Source organism: Porcisia hertigi, chromosome 16 (assembly GCF_017918235.1).
Source record: "Porcisia hertigi strain C119 chromosome 16, whole genome shotgun sequence".
NCBI lineage: Eukaryota > Euglenozoa > Kinetoplastea > Trypanosomatida > Trypanosomatidae > Porcisia > Porcisia hertigi.
In genome coordinates, this window is record NC_090575.1 from 238229 (window position 1) to 259814 (window position 21586).

The window sequence follows — 21586 nt, forward strand, 5'->3', positions numbered from 1 at the left end:
CAGTGAATGAAAAAAGAAAAATAAACGAAAATGTCTGCAATGTATTGTGGCTTCTATAAAAAAAAAGAAATCGGGAGTGATGATGGTGGTGGTGGTGTGTGTGTGTGTGTGTGTGTGTGTGTGTGTGTCGTTTGTGGTTGATCAGTAGTCAATGAGCAGCTCCCCAGGACAGACGAAGAACGACAAGTAGAAACCCAGCAGAGCAAACAGCCACGACAAGTCGATGTGTTCACGGAGACGTCGGTGAAAAAGCCGAGAAATTACACATGCGGAACGAAAAAGAAAAGGCGTATGGCACGAGCAGGTGCAGAAGCTCAGACAAAGCCCTCCTGTGTGCGGCAACGAGGGCACACCACCACCACCACCACCCTCCCCTCCCCTAACTGCGTTGCGGTGCAGAGAGTATGGGATATCGCGGGGAAGGGAGGGAGGGGGGCTGTGAGAAAGCAGGTGGACAAGGCAGCAAGAGAACAATGTGTCCCATGCTCCTTTTTTTTTTTTTTGGGGGGGGGGGCAAGAAGTGAACACCGAGGGAAAGTGTTTAGTTGGTGCCTTGTTGTATATTCTCGTTGTTCGGCTCCTAATGGAGATGGGGGCGGCGGCACCAACACAGCCCCGCCTAGAGCGGGCAGGCGGGCAGGCAGGCCCATTGCACTGCAGGCACCATCCATTCAAATCTGGAAAGGAAATTCCATGTATGTTGGCCAGCGACAGTTGACGCTCTTTTTTTTTTGAATTTGTTCTTCTCATCCGCCCAGTCCGAATCTCGCACCACTCACAGCTTCATCGCGCTTCCCCCGTCCTTCTTGTGGGGCAATGCTCTCTCACCTAGCAAGCGAGACGCACGGATATGATGGACGGAGAGGGAGGGAAGATGTCTCGGGGCGCGCATGTACTGACAGACGTACACAAGCCCCGCATGAAGAGAGGGGGGGGGGCTATGCGCTGCTGTACTCAACACTGTTAACCGAGGAGGGGTGGGGGAGAGAACAGAACGTAAAAAGGGGCAACGGAATCCAGCGTGCTCCACTTTGCCCGGCCTACCGCGCTGCCCCCCCCACCCCACCCCACCCCCCTGTTAGTGTTGTTGTTTTCGAGGGACCTTAGAACGTGCGCCTCGTGGCGTGCTCGGCGGCGGTTCTTTGCAGCTTCCCGATCGCAGCCAGCAGCTGGTCGTGTCGACGGATGTCACGCTCCAGCTGCTCACGAGTGACCATAAGCTCTGCGGCCCTGGACAAAGGAGGTGACGTGTGCAAGGGGGGGGATAGACGCTGATGCGGCATGAGCGCATCCGGCACGGAGGGGGAGAAATACGAAGCGTCAAGATTGTCTTGGTGTTGAAGCTCAAAGGTCGCATTGGGCAGCCACCGGGATGTGCCACGGGCTGCGTGTCCGTGGTCCTGGTCCATCCGACCTCTCACAGCGTTTCCTCGTGCCAAGGCGTCGCCCGTGTCGTAAAGTGGTGCACCAGCGAAGGTTGAAGCGGTCGCAGGAACAGCGCTGTCGATGCTAGTACTGGGTGGCAAAACTCTACATGATGGCGGTGGCGCCGCAAAGACTCCACTCGATAACGCAGCATGCAAGCCGTAGCTCGGGTTCAGCGGCTGATACCCAGGCACACCCACGAACAACGGTGGCTTCGCTGGCGAGGGGCTCCAAGAAGAGGCAACAGGCCTGGGAAACGTCGCTGGTGGCGACGGCGCAACGCCAGCCGGATGCACTGGTTCTTGAACAAATGACGACGGTGGCTGTGTAGGAGATGGCTCTGCAAAGGATGTCGCCCCTATTGAGGATACATGTAAACCAGGAACCAGGCGCGGGGGAGCGTAGGGATGGCAGGGCTGGTGAACAGCGGCAGGTGTGGTGCTTGGTGACTGCTCTGCCACCTGCTCAACCCTCGGCACAGGAGTCGAGAGGTGACTCGGCATCCGTGACACAGATGCCCTGCCGCCTTGCACGCCAGTGTCGCGGAGATGCGCTGCCAAAGTGGAGGCATCCCCTGCCCACCCACTCTCCACACCCCCGGGTACACAAGTCGCCTCAGCATCTGCCGTGGCGGTGGTATTCGCACTGGACAGCAGCCCTGCCTGACGTGAAGTCGGTGCAATTCCCAGTGTATGAGGTGCCCTTCCTGCCGCATCCGCTGCAGGCCGCGGTGGCAAGGCTGCGATGGAAACATCGGTGACCAGCTTTACCTCGCCATGTATACGCTGATGGGGCGGTTGCGGTTGCTGGAGAAGGTCGAGAGAGCGCTGTCGCCACGCATCCGCCTCACAACGCACTGCCTCGATGTACTCTAGAGATTCGTGCTCAGGTGTCGCGGCACCACTCGCAGGGACATGGCCACAGGGGCTGCTGACATCGTCCTTGGTGCGCATGATACCGTTGCCGGGTGTAGAGGGAACCGCCGGTGGCGCCGCTGTAGCATTGGAGGCACTTGCAATATTGGTCACGTCCAAGAAACCTCGGGCACCACCAGGCGGTGCTGCACCACACTGTAAAGGCAAGAGCCCCTTGTCGCCTACATTATCTTCTAATGAGAGCGCGTGGTGTCGCTGAGCACGGCGATGCCGAGATCGCTCTTGCTCCCAGATAATGCACTCGATCATCTCATGGATGTCAACCAGATCGGCATCTCGCCGTGTCGTCTCGTCCGTGTATCGCGCCAGCAGATCGTAGTAACGTCTCTGCCATATCACCGCTTTTTTTTCCCTCGACAACGAGCCTCTCGTCTCACCCGGCACACGCAACGCAGCAGCCGTGGGCAGCGAGCTGGCAAGAGAGACCAGGCGCACGGTGTCAGCGACAGCGCTGTGAATGCGGCGATGTCGCCTCGACTCGGTTGCGGAAGAGCGTGAACAATAGCGGCGCGGCGGCGATAAAGTCGCCGCCGCGTATGGTGTAAAACGTGTGCCCTCGCCATCACCTGCTGCTGTCGCCGTGTTTCCGCCGTCGTCGCTGCGTGTCCTGTGGCGACGGCGCCTCTTCGAGTGGGTACGTGTTCGGTGGCGGTCGGCACTGCCTCTACGGTGTTGCTTCTTCGGCTTGCGACGCATATCGGCTGCGGCGGAGGGGTCGCGATGCTTGGTGTGGCCGGAAGCAGGGCGCTGTCTCGGTCTCTCTGGAGCCGAGTGCATTCGCCTGTGGCGAACGCCTTCTTGTGATTCTCTATGCGGCCCATGCCTCAGCAATGCCGTGGAGCAGACCCCATTCAACGCATAGCGCGATGACGGGGGGAAGAACGCACCGCGCACCGGAGACTCCGCGATGGTGCTTGGTGAACTAGTGTGCGACAGGCTGCTGGTGGCGGCAGAGGCACTGGAGGACGCCGTGGATGCTAGCGGTGAGGTCATCGATGAAGTACAGCGACGTGCGGTACGAAAGGAAGAGGAGTCGCGCAACCGAGATCGACGAAAAGTTGCCGATACTCTCTCCCCCTTCTCGGTTGTCCTCGTAGATACGGGGACTGCCGCGCGTGCTGATTGATCATCACGCCCCTCGACAGTGCGTTGCCGTCTTTTGGAAACCGGTGCCTCTTGGCTATGATCATAAAGTTGAGGCGCCTGCTCAGCGGAGGTGGTGACTTCTCCTTCACCACTTGTGGCAAGGCGCTCCTGAGTCGTCTGCACTGCAGCGTTAGTGTCTTGCCGCGCCGGGAGAGCGCTCATCGCAGAGTCACCGCTTGCTTCGGCTTGTATAAGAAGAGAAGACTCCATCTCATGGACGCGCTTCTGCAACTGCCGAGTCATGCAGCGGGACTCAGCAAGGTGTCGAACGAGCTCAGCGACGTCGCGGATACCGATGCGGGAGACGCTACCAGAGGCGGTGGAGTGAGCTGACAAGATGGTGGAGTCCGTCGGAAGAGGAGGGGGTGCAGGGAATACAACCGGCGGTGGCATGAGAGGTGCGACTGTGGACACGCCGCCGTGGTAGGAAATGCCCAGAGCCCGCAGCCCCGCTGAGGGATGAGGGTTCTGTGGTGTGATGGCATCGCTGGACAATAGTGGTGACGGCGGCATCCCAGTCGCGTGTTGATCAAATGTCGGCACACCAACGTCGATGGAGCACCCTTGTGGAGGCTGGGCTGGCGGTGGCGGTATCCTGCAGTTTAGCCGGGGCTGCATGGTGACGACACTGAAGGGGGGCCCCCCGGCCGGGAAAAAAAAACATTTTACACATACACACACGCGTAACGTGATAAGAACGAGGGAGGAGGAGGAGGAGGGGGGAGAGAAGAAGCTGCGGTAGGCGGTGTTCCTCAAGCGACGCATGCATGAAGTGAGAAAAAAAAAGGGGGGCATCCAGCTACATGGAAAACAAAGATACGAGGATCACACACACACACACACACACACTCCACACAATGCGTATGTGTGTGAGAGAGAGATGGCACGGAAAGCCGAAAGAAAAAAACAGCCCATCATTTGTATGAGATTACCCTCCGTGAGAGGGGAGACCACCACCACCACCACCATCACCAACAGCGGGGAGAGAGGGGGAGAGGGGGAGAGGGGGAGTGCATACGTAAAACTGGCTTCGATTTCAGGCATTTGCCTTTTGTTGATGTTGTTTTCTACGGTTGGTTGCCCCTCGATACGCGCATCGAATTTTCTGCCAATCCAGAGCAGAGCAGAGCAGAGCAAAGGGGAAGAAAGACGCTGGGGTGGGAGTTGCTCAAGGAGCGTGAAGGCAGCTGCAGTCTGTCCCGTCTAAAAGTGGTTGCGGTTGTGAAGACCACTCAGATGGGTGGGAGTGACAGGAGCCCTGCCTCCCCTCTCCCACCGCTCCACCCCCCCCCGCCCTGGACCCCAGTCCTACAACCCATGCGCACAAAAACGTGCGCGGTGCTCAGCATAACATGAGGTCAGATGTGACATGGTCAACAAAACGATGCAGAAGACTCACTAGTTCGTCCGTGGACCACCGTCGCTCAGCCGGGGAATAGCCAGATGCCTGGTTCGCAGCTGAGTGAGAGTCCCCGGACACCGCATGCTTGGCCTCCAGTACCCCCGAACAAATCTTCGTCTCGATACCGATTTCATTGAGAGTACACTGCAGTCGGTGAGAGAGTGCCTGACGCACGGTGGTGCATGTGATGAGGTCAGACGACGTGGCAGAGGAGTCCGCGCCACAGCCAGTGGTGCGCTGATTGACGCGCAGCCTCGCCTCCGCATACTTCAGCAGCGCTTCTGGCAAGCCGTTGCCACGGAGATCCAGATCCAGGAGTGTATTGTTCAGGCAAAGCGCTGTGATGAGAGGGAATGATGCCACGGCCTCATGGGCGCCGAGGTGGTGGCCATCCAAAGATGCCATGCCGTACTGGGGTACCGCGGTTGATCGCGCCTCCCCACCATCACAGCGACCCTTTGTCATCCCAGGCGGAAAAAAATAAGTGCCCAGCAGGTTGTCGGAAAGGTCAAGTCGGCGCAGCGGCTGTGCGATTAAGCCCGACGTTATTGATGCAGGGTCACTTGACCCCACGTGTGTGCGCGATGACTTCGCAGACTGGGCGACAATAAGCTCGGCGAGAGCGGCTATTGCCGGCCCGCCACGGCAGCCGCTGATACAGTTACGGCGCATTCTCAGCACCTCCAGCGAAGGATGAAGCTGCAGCGCAGCGCAGAGCGACGCAAGTCCGCTTTCATGTACGCCGAGACGGTTGCACGATATGTTGAGAGAACGCAGCTGTGAGCATGACATCACAAGTGACGCCAGCGGCGCGCCGTCAGTGAGGTTCGCACCTTCAAGGTCCAGCGACCGCAGCGCACTCATCGCGCATAACCCAAGTACTGGGCACGAGTACGACAACGGTGCAGGAAGAGGCGATGGCCCCGGCAGATGCGCACAGCCGTTTTCGGATATGCCGCCTGTTTTCATCGACGCCGGCTTCACAGAAGCGGTGGTCACCTGTCGACAAAGACAAAGCAGTCCAGCGTCCCCGAGGGCGGTGTCGCGGAGAGAAAAACTGCGCAACGGCACGGCGGCTGCCACACTTCGCAGGGCTGCGATCCACTCCGACAACGGCAACCACAGGCCGCCAAAGTCTACCGAGACTCCCGCCTCCCCCGAATCTCTTTGGTTACCGCGTTCTCCACGCGGCTCCGTCGGTGACGATTGCGCACCGGTCGCCGCCACAGCGTCCTCTTCACAGCAACGACATGCATGTCTAGCAGTCGTGGCGACAGGAGCGCCGTCACCCTGGGAAGAAGTCCACTCTCGGCTCGGCAGGAGCGTCACTGTCTGCAAAACACGAGCAAGCACCACCGGATGCATCGCCACCCCTTCTTCCGTGCAACAGGCCCCGTATAGAGAGAGCCACGCCTGCATCCATACAGCGGTAGACGCTGCCGCGGCGTCCTGGACACCGACCGCATTTCGTGAAGAAGTCGACGGCGAATTCATCGGTTTCCGCATTGTGTGTGTGTGTATGTATGTATAATATGCAATCGTTGTTGGGGATGAGCAGAGGGGAAGAGGAGGAAGGGAAGGAGGGCAAGAGGCCTCCAGCCCATACCGACACCCGCCCAAGGATACCAAACACAGCAGCACGGTGGAAGACAGGACAACGACCAGAATTGAAAAAGAAAAAAAGAGGGAGGGGTGAGAAGAGGGAGAGAACATGAGAAATGGCACGAGATGAGGCGCATTGTTTTTGCCTCGTCATTTCGTGTGTGTGTGTGTGTGTGTTTTGATGCGGTATGGCCATTGAAAAAGAGTGCCTCCCTCTCCACTGAGGCAATGATAGGGGGGGGGGGGGGGAGGGGCTACACGGCTTGACTCGGCACGACACACACACACGACACACACACGCGCTTATACGCCTCCTCTTCACATGAATGAATGTGTGGAGAGGAGAGGAGGGTAGAACTAAGGCGGGGGGAGAGAGAGAAAGAAAGCAGACGTAGCACACTCAACTGAAGTGTGTAATGGAAGAGAGACCACTCGCGCATGTCACGCAACAAAACAGCGGCATGACGTATCGGGTGCTGCTCCAAGTCTGCTTACCCTTTTTTAGTACTTCTGTAGCGTTAAGGCCTTCAGTCCCATCAATCAAGATAAACAGACACACACACACACACACACACACACACACATATGCACATTACAACGACGATCTGCCCAACGCATTCTTTCAGCACTGGCTCCTTTAGCAGCTTCTGATGTGCACCTTCGGGGGGGAGGGGGAGGGGAGGGAGAGGGGGAGGGGAGGGGAGAGAGGGGGAGGGGAGGGGAGAGGGGGGGGACTTTACGCACTTGGAAGTGGCGCTTCGCACATCTCGCAGACAATCATCTCAGGGGCATTAAGGAAGGTACACACAGAACAAGCGACGCCCTGTACCTTTGTGGGGCTTGCGACGCCCACGGATGGCGAGGTGAAAGCGGAGGATGTGGCTGGCACAAACCCGCTGTGGTTACCCTGGAGCCGCGTCTCTCGGAAAGCCACAGATTGCTCCTGAGCGGCCGACGTAGCGGATCCACCACCACCGCCTTGGAGGAGCTCCAGTGGTATCGCCTCCCACTCCTCGTTGATCGCTGCTGTTGTGGCGCAAGTCTGCGCGATGATGTCGACGGACTGCACCGAAAGCGTGTCGCCGTCGTGGATGCCCAACTCATGAAGTGTGGCATCGTCGAGCTGTGCATCCTCCGCTGCTCCCGCGGTCTGTGGTAGCGGTGAACGCCGCTTCAAAGGTTTATTCTTCCCACGCCCAATCTGCAGCACATTCGCCGGCACCAAGTATCCATGTCTCTCGCGTAGGTGCACACTTATGTAGTCTTTCAGTTGCGCGAGCGTTGTGTAATGGTGAATTCCCGCAGGACTCATGCCGGCGCCGGCGCCAATCGTGTTGCCACCACCCTCCACTCCCTCCGCGGCCTTCCCGCTTGTGTGCTGCACAGCGGACGAGGTCAAGATGCTCATCGCATCATAGTAGTTCTTGCGGCTTTTCTTCACGTGTATGTTCAACTTCAATGAGCCATTCACGAAGGATTCGGAGTGAGCCTCGAAGCTCGCCAGCATTGCCCCACAGCACTCTTCGCACGTGGGAGGCCATAGTTGACGGGTACCGTTGTGAAGACACACCTGAATGACGGCGTCCGCGACGGGAACAGGCTGTGCGCGAGCCTTGGCCACCGGCACAGCTGCAGGCCCCAGCGACGCCGACGCACCCTTGCAGTCAGCTGTCGAGGAGGCAAAGGGCTCCGCTGGCCTCCTCGCTGCCTCGCTCAAGGACCTGTCATTCGTCGCCTCGGCGTCTACATCCGTCACCTCCGGGCAAGGCTTGGCGCCTCTCGCTGCCGTCCCCGGAATCACTGCACCCACGCGGAGGGCGGTCGATAATGTCCCACGGTCGAGCATGTCTGGCTCACCATATTGGGCCAGAAGCGGAACGTACTCATCCATTGGCAATATGGTCATGGGCGGCAACCAGCACCGGGTGCTGTACTCGGCCATCGTGAGACCGGTCGACGGCGGCATCGTAGACGAGGCACCCTCCCGCTCCGCCTGCCCACTATTCCAGAGCACCTCAGCTCGCTTCGCCCGCGCGCCTTGCCAGAAGCTGTCCGACGGGTTCAGCCACGAGACCTCCAACAAGCCCTTTCGGTGGACGCATTTTAGTTTGTCAAAAGAAATGCGCGGCAAGGCAAGTAAGGGCTGGTCGTCCGGGTCCCCACCAGCATTGCCGCTGCTGCTGCTGCTGGCGTTGTTGTCTTCGCTCTGCATCGCTGCGTACCACTGTGCCACCCACCACGTCGGCACACAGCCATACGCGATGGTACAGTCGGGTACTGACTGAGCCGTCATACTCCGCAAAGCCTCCTCGGCGTAATACAAGCGACCCTCGAGTGTTTGCGGATCAGGCGCTGCCGCTCCTGCACTTGCCATTTCTGGCGGTGAGGAGGCGACGGAGGCGGGAAGGGTGGCCGTTGCTCCTGCCTCCCGAGCACCACCGCGACCGCCGCCCCCCCTGCTTCGCCGCATCGTCACGCGCGCGTTCCAGGCGTCGTCGTGCTGACGCTTTTTCTCCAATGCCGTGCGCAGTCTCTGCACCTCGTTCAACTGGTGAGCCACTCGCTGCTGGTGTTCCTCAGTCCACTTCTTGACGTATTCTCGGTACTCGCGTTCGCCGTGCTGTCTAAAGAAGAGTCGATTCGGGTGCTGGGTCGCGAGCAACTGCTCCTCACTCTCCGCCCCGGTTGCGAGCATCAGCTGCTCGACCCCTGCCGAGGAGGTCATCGCACCGGCAAGCCACAGCGACGGGTATCGCTTTTGCTCCTCCATCTTTTTCATGCGTTGCTGGTGGCGCGACGTGAGATGTTGCACGCTTGACCGCATGCACTCGTGACACGTCGTGCTCGCTGCCGAGGAAGGGATGCGCGGAAGAAGCAAGTGTTCCATGTCGTCCTCGCACACGCTCCAGTGTGGGTCCATCGTGTGGAGAAAGCCAGAGCGATACTCCATTGTGAGCACCTCCACAAATCGTCGAACCCAGTAGCGCCGAAGAGACTCCGGGATGGCCACGACGTGCGCACCAGGGCGCAGGGCACCGTGCGGACACAACAACTGTTTTGGCAAATTCAGGTCGCCGCCACCCACAGTGAAAGCGGTCAGACTCATGAGATCCCCTGCGTTCATAAAAGACACGGAAACCGTCTCGGGGACTGTGGGAGACTCTGAGGAAGGGCCAGCCGAAGCAGAAAGAGTTGCGGCTCCTGCCCTGGGAAACATCACCGCTGGGAGTGACCTCGACGTCAGACGCGCCTCGCGCATCATCAGCACACCCGTGTAACCCTCTGCCTGTCGCACGCGGCCCCAGACCAGTTGACTGGTGTAGAACGAAGCCCACGCCGCCACAACGGCGCGACTAACGAGCACGCGCTGCTGCTGATCCCCTCCCTCCTCCTCGTTCTGGTGGTCCTGTGCATTCAGCGGGCCTGAAGTTGTCGTGAGAGCCCCAGGCACGGCACGGCTGTCGCCCTCGCTCACCTCCTCGCCTGCAACACCCCCCTTCCCCCCCTCGGCCTCCTCCCACACGCGTGTCAAGCACGCCTCCGCCTTCTCGTCTTGGGCAGCGCGCAATGCAAGCGCCTTCACTCCGGCAGCCATGGCAACGGCACACAGAGGGCAAAGATTTGCGTCAATGAAAGAATAGCCAGACTGAACACTGTCAGCCAGCGAGTTGCGCAAGCGGGCGGCCGCCGATACCCCTGGCGTGGCAGATGATCCATGTGGGGGTCCGCTCGCCGCGGCTGCCAAGGGTACCCCACAGAGAGAGAGAAAATGGTTCAGCTTTTCATATGCGGACGCTGAGACCACCTTGTACGATGCCCATGGCAGGACAAAGCCGTGCGCACAGGTCAGCGACGACAGCGCTTGCTGCAGCGAGTGCTGACGCACCAGCTGGCAAACCTCCTCCAGGGTCTGCATCCGGCCGTGACAGAAACGCTCAGCGATGGCAGCCACAACGGTCCCCTCGGCTGCTGCACCAGCGCCACTCCCCAACGCCTCTTCCTCAAGCCCGGCAATGGCCACCTTTGTGTCCTCAATTGGAAGATCCTTCGCAGGCGCACAACTGGCGCCGTCTCCGGCAGCGTCAGGTACGGCATCGGGGTCCCTCCTCTTGCACTTCAGCTTCGACTCGGCACCACTGCCGAGCGCCGCCGCGTCCACGTAGGCGGGCAAGAAAAATCTGCCAAAGTGCTGCAGCCAGCGGGTGGGGAGGAGGTAAAGCGACGGTGTCGACGCCCTCGCAGCAGCAGCGGTGGATATCCATGCCGGGGCACAAGAAGCGTTTGTAACACTCTCGAACACCGCCTTGGCGGCGGTCGCCCACGCGTCAAAAAGCGATGATATTTGCGCGCGCTGCTCCATCCAGTCTCGGCGTTTAGCGAGGCAAGCATCATTCACACGATCAACGTATTGGCGCAGGTACACGGGGAACTCCTCTGGAGTAGGAATGGCGCTGGTCGGTGGACACGCAGCGGAGGAGGTGTTCCATTGCGGTGACCTGATGCTTGTGTCTGGGGATACCGGCACTGACGCACAGCTCGGATTTGAGGAAAAAGAGGCGACGCGGTGGTACACCAGCAAGTACGCCTCTGGTGACACGCCACGCTGCCCTTGGTAGCGGTTCAGCTTCGACACCTCTGCGTCGTTGAAGTTAAGCCACGAGCCACCACTGATATCCTCACTCTTGTCAGGCGATGCAGAAGCGCTGGACACCTTGCCGTGGTAGGTGTAGTGACCGGAGACAGCAGTGTCACCGAGGTGGTTCACGACACCCCGCAGCTCGTAAACATGGCGAGCCTCAGTCTCCTCCGGTACGACGCTGTCACCTTCTGCAACTGCAGACGTGCTGCCCCGCTTCTGGTTATGCCACTGCTGCATGTACGTCATCATATCCAGCTGGAGAGGAAAAGACGTGGTGGTGGTCACTTTGTGTCGCTGTAGTGTCTGCAAGTTAAATTCGAAGCGGTTCAAATGGATCACGAGGACATCCGGCAGGGTGCGCATGTACTGTAGCGACGTCGCCACCGCGGTTTGGCCGCACTTCTCGCATTTGAAGCCATCGACTGCCTCCGGCTTCGAGAATTCGGAGAGGGAGTCCTCCAAAGCGGGGCGAACAGGCAGCGAGAGATACAGAAACGGTTCGGCTCTCTTGAAGGACCAGCCACACGCGCCGCACTGCCGGTCGTACAGCAACGTTCCGGAGAAGGTGCTGGTGATGGCGGCTTTCACAATAGGGCCGCAATGGCACCGCAGCCAGTCCAACAACAGCGTGAAGAATTCCTGTGCGTCCTGCTGCACCTTGACGTCAAGAGAAAGGTAGGCGGCGAATGACTTGGGGTCCGCACCGGCACTTTCTCGACTGAAGGCCATGAGTGCGAAGAGCTCCTTGAGTCCCGACTCGGCCAGCTGGTTAGCGCCGGCGCCACCCTGCGCCTCTATCATCACCACGTGTGGGTGACCGTGATCTGCTGCGGCGTCGTCGCCGTTGAGGATAGCGTGGCGCACCCGAGCGATGCTGAAGATGAGCTGTAGAACAGAGCTGAAGTAGCAGGTGTTCATCAAGTTGCGCACACCCCGCCACAGGCAGGGGAACGCTGGGTTGCCCATGACGGTGTGCTCAGCGTCGTCGGTGGCAGTCGCACTTTGCGAGTCGTCTGCCAAATCCTCGCATGTGGCCTTTATGGTTTGTGCTGCGCCATGGTCGCGTGTCGACGAGGCGGGTGACGACGGCGCTACGCGTCCGCTCACCGCGTTTAACCTACCGACGTTGGTCGTGGGTATTGGCACCACGTCCGGGCCATCCCCCATAATCGCCCTCAAGCAGCCCTCGCGCGTTGCGGCGTCGATGCTGAGTAGTTGGAGTCCTGCCATGCACCGCGGCGACGCCGCGCAGTTCAGCAGACGCTCGGCTTTAGACACATGTTTTGTCAGGCATGGCATCTGCAGACGGTATGCCTTGCGTAGCAGCACAGGTGATAAGGCAGCGCGCAGCACCTCCATCTCTTCGGGTAGCACGGTGGGCTGGACGGAGTGCAGACGCGGCTGGTTAGACCCCTCGTCAGTCAAAGAGTTGGGGGAAGCAGCACGCGACTGTACACTTTCACCCTCCTCCGCGTCAACATCGATCACTACACCCTCCTGCGCCACCGCTGCCCCAGCGGGGCCGACAACCGAGCCAGTGGAAGCGGTGCCGCCGGCAGTAGTGTGTGACACTGGTGCCAGTATCTCCAGCAGCTCCTGCCGAGGGGTGCAGTGAGCACGCGCACATGCCTGCAGAACCTCCGACGCCCAGAGATCATTCAGGCCCAGCTGGACAGCGGCCGATGTCGTCGTGACACGCGCGCTCATGTGCGTATAATAAATACACTATGGAATTAATACGGAGACGGGAGGGGTGACAAGGGGAGGGGGGGGGAGAGGCGCGGCGGTCTGTGCAGGCGACGAGGAGCTCCACTAAGAAAGAAAACTGCGACCGCTAAATCGCGAGTGGGAAAAGGAAGGGGGGGGTGGCGGTGTATATCTAAACGAGAGAGCGCACCAGACACACACACACACACACACGCCGTCAGAAAAAAACGTCAAGAGGGATGACTGGCAGTGCGAGTGTCACTGAAAATGGCGCGTCGATCACGCGATATACACACACAAGATACTACAAAAAAAAGTCAGAAGTGAAGACTTTACTCCTTCGGTGTGTGTGTGTGTGTGTGTGTGTCATTCACAGACCTCTTTCTCCCGCACGCTACTCTCTCCCCTTCCCCCTCTTGGCCCTACACTCTGAGACAACCAGGCAAAGAAAAGCGTGGTTGGGGGAATCGCAGCGCGGGTGAAGTGACAGCTGAGACTGTTCAACGAATCCTGTTTACCTGTGGTGTCCAGAGTAAAAAAAAAAGGGAAGAGACGGGGCGGGGAAGCGATGGAGAAACGAGAAGAAGAAGAAAACACATGAAGCAGAAAATGTTGCTGGAATTACCAACTCGACACATTTGTATGCACACAGGAGGGAACGACACGGGAGTGGAGAAGCAAACACACACACACACACACACACACACACCTATGGTGGAAGCGGAACGCAGTGTTGCCCGTACTCCCCAGTCGAATGTGGAAGTGCCAGAGCACACTTCAGTAGTGCACTTGAACGCCTATATATATATATATATATATATATATGTTTACGTGCAGCGAACTCTCCCTGTGCCATGCACACAGACCCCATCCCTGTCCTCGCCACGTGTACAAGAAGCCGGCACACGATATCCTTCGCCTTAAATTGGGCCAAAAGTCGAGATATGTATATATTTATATGCGTACTTGTGAAGAAGACTCCCCAACCCCACCCACGGCTACTGACTTGGAGCACTCCGGCTCTCATCATCTCCTACACTCTCTCCCATCTGCCGCTTGAAGTTCGTCTAGGTCAGTTGCCTCCACCCAGGTCCCACACCGGCGACGACGTGAGGAGGACTTGAACCGAGTGAAACAAGTGAAAACGACCGCACTTTCATATCAAACCATAATTCCTGCCGTTAATTTTGTGAGTGAGTGTGTCTATATATAACTGTGTGTGTGTGTGTGTGCAGTACTGAGCCGGGGGAAGGAGAGTGGGAGGGGGGGGTTGTGGGCTCCCACACAGAGGTGCGGTGTTCAGTAAATGAAACACCTCGCCCACCCACCACCACCACCACCACAGCGAATAAAAAAAGACCAACCAGACTCACCATCCCACTCTGCGAACTTGCGTGCATCACGACCCCCTAAAAATGCGAGTCGCTCATCCCAATAGAGTGAGTAGTGGGTACTGGTCCGACACGGAGCAGCGGACACGAGAACTCACCTGTGCCTGTCGTGGCGACGAGCAAGACGCCCCACCGACTCGTGTTGTGTGAGACGCATCGACGGCTGTTCCACCAGCCTCCACAAGATCGCTCCCGGCATCGCTGCCAACTACCTCGGCAGCCGCCGACGGTGTCGAGGAGGCGAGTCTTGGCCTGCTGTACTGGGCTGTGATATACCGCGTATGCCAAGCCTGCTCGGCCGCCGACAGCACCACCTCCACTGTGGGCCGAAGTACCACCACTCGACAGCGACGATACTGGTTCAGGAAAGGGTGAGCAGAGAGGTGCCCGCTTCGCGAAGCTGGGCCACGCCGCATCCAGCCGCGCAGCAGACAGCGCTGGAACCGCCCAGCAACCTCTGGCATCCCCATGGTGATGTCATTCGAGGCGAAAATGTGATCGTCGTCGCCCTCTGCTGGGTGAGGCTCCCCCGGAGGAGAAGCCGCGGTGCTGCAGCTATCCCGGTGTCCAGCGACCTTGGCGAGCGCTGGTTCACGGGCAAAGGAAGACAACTGCCAAGAACCCTTCTTGCTGTCCCAAGAAGCGCCAAGCGGGATCGGCGTGCCGATTGGAGCATCCGCGGCCACTGCAACGACGACAGTGCTTGTCGAAACCGGGACCTGCCCACCCGTTCCTCCTGCGCCAGCTGCATTGGGCAGAGTGCCATGCGTTGCCGAAAGCTCTGCGGTAGGGAGCGACGGTGTGCAGGTCGCCGTCGCTGCATCACCGTACATGCGCATGAGCCTCTCCATCACTTTTGAGGACGCCACATGACGAGAGGGGCGAAAGTAGTAGTAGTTCGTCGTGTGATCCACGCGATGCCGCGCGCAGGTGTTGGTCGTCCGCTCCTGCCCCGACGGTGACCCAGCTCGCACCCACGAGTCCTCGAATCCCGGAACGTGCTCCTGTGCGCCAGTAAAGAGGTTACCTACCAGAACATCAGGTCGCACATGGTGATGCACCCAATCGAGCGCCATTGCACGGTGTGCGTCCAGTTGGCCAGGTGCCCGGCCGTGTCGCTTGGCGGCAAACGAGGACGAGGGCTGCTGTGTTTGGAGCGTAAAAGGGCTGCCCTCAGCACTGACCGCTGCGTCAGCTAGCAGCCCCTCAGCGTTAGTGCCGAGACTCTTGCCGCGGTATGAGAGATCCAGAGTGGTGAGCACGCAGCGGTGACATGGTGATTCGGGTCCATCGGCCTGCTTCATTCCTGCCGTCGCTGCGTTCCCTGCACCAGCCGAGGTGGTGTCCGAGACAAGCACACTATCCATTGAGGAATGTGGGGGTAACGCGGCAGGGGTGCGGCAGCGCAGCTCTACCGTGAGGCCAGCGCCCATGCCGGGAAGCAACTCAGCATCCCAGACAGAACCCTCCTTGATGAAGAGCTGCACTTCGCCACAGCGGCCGTTGCGAGCGCTGCCGACAAGGCGGTAGCGGCACGGACGTAATAAAGCAGCTGGCGACGTAGGAGAGCCTGCAACAGGTGCAGGCGCAACGGTGGCTTGCGGTTGGCCCCCATGGCAGTCTGGAGTCGATGATGCCTGTGTGCTTATAGGTGCTACCGGTGGAGGGGACTCTGAAGAAGTCGGCGAAGCGCTGCGATACTGCTCTTGTTGCTGCAGGAGACTGCGGGCGAGTTCAGCGCAGTGGATCCGAAGATGACCCTCTGGTGCCGTCCCTGGAGACTTCGCTATGGCGCCCTCGTGAGAACAGCAGATGAGCGCCTCGGCGAGCTCCGGGGTCGAGTCTTGAAGCGCCACCACATCCGGCGCGGCTGCATAAATCGTTTCGCACACGAGGGGAATTCGCTCTGCCATGGACAGGCGACGCCGGCAACGGTGGTGCGTATGGCCCGAGCCGTCCACTGCCCAGGATAGTAGAGAGAGCGGTGGCGGAGGGGGTAGGCGCGCTGACCGTGTCGTGGAGAGTGGCTTCCACCTAGACAAGTTCGACATGGACGCCGTCCCAGATGACGCTGACGGTGAAGTAGGCGCACCGGGCAGGGCCGTGGTGGATGCGTGGCGGCACAAAATCACCACTGCACTCGCACTACCCCACGGAGACGCAGCGCACACGCGTCTGGACGGAGCCACGAGGCCATGCATCACACAGGCCCCATGATGATGTATGTGACTCGCTAGCCAATCGCCGTGTATTCTCTGTTTGAGCATGAGACCTTTTTGTAAGCTCCGTGTAGTGTGTAAGTGTCACCACCACCACCACCACCTCCACCCTTTTTTTGTTGTTGTTGTTGTTCCCTCCTTCCTTTTTGTGTGTGCGTGCGTGGAATGCGGCGGCGACACGCCAACAGACGCAGCGATGAAAATGAGTCGAGAAAACGTGTGCAAATATCGATGTGACACTCCATCAGTGCACACACATACACACACACACAACGGAGTAGAACAAAAGTGCACACAGAGAGGGAGAGACAAAGGAGGGGCGGAGCCGGTGGAGACCATTATCACGGCCAGGGCGAACCGTGGAAATAGGGAAGGGAGGGGGTGAGGAACAAAAGATACGACACGAAGAAACATGCCGTGTGGTGGGATGCAGCCCATCCCATCCCATCCCCCCTCCTTTTTTCGTTTTATTTTACCTACAGGAAAGCGCACCGCCAGAAAGGTCCGGATCACATCGCCGAAGACGCGCGTGCAATCCAAACACACACACACACACACACACTTTACACAAAAGAAGACGTGGAGTGTGAGTGTGTGTTTGTGTCCAAAAAAGAGAAAGAGGGAGAGTATGTGTGCCCCCCCCTCTCTCTCTCTCTCCTTCCCTTTTTTCTTCCCGGTCTTTGGAGGATGGTAATCAGACATGGCGCACAACGAAGCTGCGCTGAGGAAGCCATCGCGGGCACCCAGAAAAAAAAAAACACTCACTGCATGCGAACGTAACGAGACGTACCTAGTAGAGCATTTGAGAGAAGCAGAAATGAGAAGAGGGAAAAGATAAACACGCGCGCCGTGCCTCGCACTGGAGCTACCCCGCACGCGCTACCCCCTCACAAAGCTGTAGGTACCGCCTTCTTGCTGTCCGTGGTAGTCTGCAGCTTCTGTCGCTGAAGTATCTCCCTCTCCACGTGGCGTCGCGCCCTAAACGCGCATGCGGCCACTCGATCGGCAGTGAACCAGTTCACCACAGGCGCTGCCTCTCCAGAGACCGACGGCGAGGACCCGGCGCCTCTCTGCTGGTCCTGCATCTGCTCGCTCGTGCAGCTCGTGAAAAGTTCTTCTAAAAAGAGTGCCGTGCCCTCCTCCTCGCCACCAACGTGTAAAATGGAGTGCGCGTTGTCACTGAGGTGGTCATGCGGCGGTGGCTGCCGCTCTCCCGGGGCTCCGTCAATATGGGAAGATGTCGAACAAAAAGCTGCAGGCCGATTGATGTCTGCGAGGCGCGCCACAGAGTCGCCTTTCGGTGAGACGGAGATGAACCGCATAGGAAAAAAGTTTGTCAGAGGGGCATCGACCGATTCCGGCATATCCCCGAAGGCAAGCGCTTGAGCGAGCTCGAGCTTAAGCTGATGTCGCTCGTTTTGATCTAGAAACCATCGCACGCACGTAGCCTTGTCCACCCCGCGCCGATGTAGGCAGACGCTGTTTGGCTGGCTCTTCACTTCCAGACCAGCAGCCTCGAGGCGTTGACGGGCCCCCGCGCCTGCCGCCGCACACCGAGGGCAGCAATGCCAGCTACGAGGACTTCCCGGGGGAGTCTTGGACGATGACGCGCCGTCGTCCATCGCGGGAAAGACGTGCTCAAAAAAACGCATTGGTATGCCCATCACTACAACCTGTGCCACAGGGGCACCGTCAGCCACTGTCCCGTCTGCTCGGGGCACAACCTGCGCGTCGACCAGCGCGTCGCCGGTTTCATGGAGAAAGAAACCATGTTGGGCGAGGGCGGTGGAGCTCAGCACCTTCGACTCCGAAAAGCACACATAAGGCCTGTCGGTGGGCGCGCTACATGTGGCATTGTCCTCAGGAGGAGCACACGCGTGCACCTCCGCCAAGAGTTGCTGCAAGAGGTCCGCAAAGACGCTGTGGTATTTTGTGCTCAGACAGGCAGCGAAGAAGTCCCTCGCACGCGTCGCGTTGTGACCGCAGATATATGAGGCGTGCTCAAAAAAGCGGACGAGCGCTTGGCGACCCTCCCTCCGGGCAAGCCTGCACGCAGCTGCGTCCATCGTTGCGGATCTGTTGTTTGGCGTAGCCGGTGTACTTGCAGCCTCCCGCGCGGCGCCTTGCTCGCGGTACTCCGTCCACTCCTCCAGCCCCACCCCCGCGGGGGGCACCATTGCCTCAGCCACAGCAGTCTCGCCGCTCTGTAGATTCTCATCCCCTGATGGGGACGAGGGGTCGGGGGGCCTAGAGGGGACGCGCCAGTGAGGATGCAGTCGGTCCATATCGAGCCAAACCTCCTGCCACGGACGGCTGCGGAAGAGCGCCGCCCCAGTGAAGCCGCAGAGGTAGAGAGCCCCTGGTGCAACCGAAGAGCTCATTGGCGGTGAAGAACCAGGCGGAGCGAAACTGCGCTCATCCGCGCTGGCACTGGACACGGCGGCGGCGGCCCTCAACCGAAACAACGCTGGCGCCAAATCTGGATACAATTGAGACCACATGCGCTGGCCAGCCGTGGTCACCACACAAAGGGAGCCACCACGCTCGAGAAAAAGTCGAAGCCATGGCAGGCAGCTCTTGTATCGAGTGCGGCAGCCCAGTTCGGTCTGCATGCAATGCGAGAGGGGCAGGTACTTGCCGTGTGCTCGGGTCGGCGTGGGGGTGAGGGTGCCATCCATGTCAGCGAAGATCCAGTGACCACGGAACATGACAGGCCCTTGTCTACAGTGATGGGAAGAGGGGAGTGGAGGGGGGTCTTTACACAGTTGCCTGTCTGTGTGCGTCTGTGACTGTCTGCCTCTGGGGTCGGGTGGGTCCTCCCCCTCCTTTTTTTTTGCTGCACGCTGGATTCACGTTTCTTCCTTCGTCAGGGCGATGTGAAAACGGATCCAGAGAGCCGTCGCGGCGGCGAAAAAAATGTTTTCTTCAAGAGGGGGGGATCGTCTTGGATGACAAGAAGGGGGGGGAGGGGCAAAAATGGAAAATATGAGGAAAAGAGACGGCAAGGGAAGAGAGGTGGGGGGTACGATATAGCGCGCTTCAAGGATGAGGAATCAAGCAGTGTCAAGGGGTCGCGTTAGCGAATAGAAAAGGCGCTGTGTAGCGGAGAGGCTGGGCATGTGTGAATGCAACTCTCTCACCGTCCCTACGCACACGTGCACTAGAGTAAAAAGTGAAATGCAGCTACCGACCCGCTACTTTGCGTACTTGAATGCTCTCTGCCTATTTTGTGATCAGCATGTGTATCCATAAGAATACGTGTGAATATATATATATGTTGGTCTGTCTCAAGAGTGAAGCGGTAATGACCGACTGCACACACACACACACACACACAAACTCTCTCACTACTTCCTCCCAGTGGAAGCAACGATGTGTTCTTTTGCTGTAGTTCTCCGGCGCGACAGTTTTCCCTTCTTTTTGTTGATGTTTCGCTGCGACTGTATAGTCGGTGCCCTCATCTTATCTCCCCCTTCCACACCTCTGCAGCTTTCCAACTCGCCCCACCCTTTCCAAACCTGCAGACTGTGGGATTCAAACGCACTCGCACGTGCGACCCGCTTGAGATTCACGGGGAAGAGGAAGGAGATGCCTCTCCCGGCCACTCCAGCGATCGAGCGCGCGCCAAATAAAGGGGGGATAAGAAGAGTTGGGGTACGTCAAAAGTATACCGGTACGTGCTTTGAGGAAGAGAGAGGAAGAAGGCATGCATCGCCCAATCCATACACACACACACGCACACACACACACACACACACGCACGCCAGTGTCAGGTGAAGAAAACGAAAAGAGGAGAAAATGGAAAAAAACAGCTATACGCAATAGGAAACGTAGGGTAAGAGGGAAGGGGGAAGGAAAAGGAGAAGGAGAAGGAGAAGGGGAGAAGGGGAGGAGGGGGAGGAGGAGGAGGAGGGGGAGGGGGAGGGGAGAGGAGAGTCATACGCGTGTGTCTCGCCCATACAGACATCACTACACCAACACCTCTGTGACACAAGGGTAGACCTCTTTTTCTTTTGGTGGTACTGCACGCATATATATATACACACACGTAGGTACATGTGCAGGTATATAAAAACGGATGCTCTCCCTCTCGCCCCACCCATTACAAACTCCCCTCTTCCCCTCCCTCCTCACTATCCACTTCTCTCTCCCCCCCACCCCCCCCGATCTCCCCTCTCCCAAAAAATGACATTCGTTTTTTTGATAAAAGCAAATACATGAACATATATATAACCGAGAGTGAGATGAGGAAAGGAGAGGGGACTGAAGAACGAGGGAAAACGCGACGTAAGAGGCCGTAACAAACCAAAAAAAAAAAACGGGAAAAGCGAAAAAAAAACGCAAAATGGGAAGGGGGCACACATACACATGCATGCATGAACATATAAATAAATTATATATATATATATATATGTATGAGGTCAGAGAGGAGCTCTCGGGTGGTAACGAGATTGCACGGCCACGTGACCGCCGCCCCCCCACTGCCTTCATGCCCGGCACCTCCAATCGTGCGCGTCAATGTAGCAAAGCATGTGAATGCCGCAGTCGGAACTACGCCTTGAAACCACACTTACAAAAGATAAACACACACGCGGGGGAGGAGAGGGGAGGGGAGGAGGACAAAAATGTCTTTCGTCTACTTCTATACATCTTCTCTTCTACCATGCAACCCCATGAAGTCGACCGCGACAAAGAACCCGCCATCGCCACCACTCCATCTGACCAGAGGGGCCCGTCACCCTGCGGCGGCTTGTGCTGCCGACGCCGCAGCAGGCGCGCGTTGACCGCAATGCCGCCTTGTGCATCTGAGAAGAGTCTGCGCTTCGAATTATGCGCACCCGCATCTCGCGGGTTGCCCCACAGCCTCCCTCCCCTTTTCATGTGAAGGAGAGGAACTGATTTATACTATCGTAAGTGTCTCCGACGCAACGCCATCTACAACATGGGAGTCAAACCCCGCAGCGACGCATTCCCCAACCGGCACCTCCCCCCCCCCCGCCCCACACCCCGAAAAAAAAATGGCCCAGCCCAGGTGGTAAGCAAAAGACCTTGTCGTCCCAGATGTGGTTCACCCCAATTGGCATGAGGTCTGGGGAGGAGGGAGGAGGGAGGAGGGAGAC

The 21586-nt window shown here is 58.5% G+C and overlaps 5 protein-coding genes across 5 annotated transcripts; all 5 read right to left on the minus strand.

Moving 5' to 3' along the window:
- Window positions 1–1103: 1103 nt before the first annotated feature.
- Window positions 1104–4124, minus strand: JKF63_05277 (uncharacterized protein; the record flags this gene model as incomplete). The annotated part of the gene is made up of 1 exon (XM_067901245.1): window positions 1104–4124. The coding sequence occupies one exon, from the start codon at window positions 4122–4124 to the stop codon at window positions 1104–1106; it is 3021 nt and encodes a 1006-aa protein (XP_067758247.1).
- Window positions 4125–4848: 724 nt separating this feature from the next.
- JKF63_05278 (uncharacterized protein) lies at window positions 4849–6402 on the minus strand (the record flags this gene model as incomplete). The annotated part of the gene is made up of 1 exon (XM_067901246.1): window positions 4849–6402. One exon carries the CDS (start codon window positions 6400–6402, stop codon window positions 4849–4851), a length of 1554 nt encoding a protein of 517 aa, XP_067758248.1.
- Window positions 6403–7246: 844 nt separating this feature from the next.
- Window positions 7247–12856, minus strand: JKF63_05279 (uncharacterized protein; the record flags this gene model as incomplete). The annotated part of the gene is made up of 1 exon (XM_067901247.1): window positions 7247–12856. One exon carries the CDS (start codon window positions 12854–12856, stop codon window positions 7247–7249), a length of 5610 nt encoding a protein of 1869 aa, XP_067758249.1.
- A 1426-nt stretch (window positions 12857–14282) lies between these two features.
- On the minus strand, window positions 14283–16514 carry JKF63_05280 (uncharacterized protein; the record flags this gene model as incomplete). The annotated part of the gene is made up of 1 exon (XM_067901248.1): window positions 14283–16514. The coding sequence occupies one exon, from the start codon at window positions 16512–16514 to the stop codon at window positions 14283–14285; it is 2232 nt and encodes a 743-aa protein (XP_067758250.1).
- Window positions 16515–17353: 839 nt separating this feature from the next.
- On the minus strand, window positions 17354–19174 carry JKF63_05281 (uncharacterized protein; the record flags this gene model as incomplete). Its single annotated transcript, XM_067901249.1, has 1 exon — window positions 17354–19174. The coding sequence occupies one exon, from the start codon at window positions 19172–19174 to the stop codon at window positions 17354–17356; it is 1821 nt and encodes a 606-aa protein (XP_067758251.1).
- Window positions 19175–21586: the final 2412 nt, after the last annotated feature.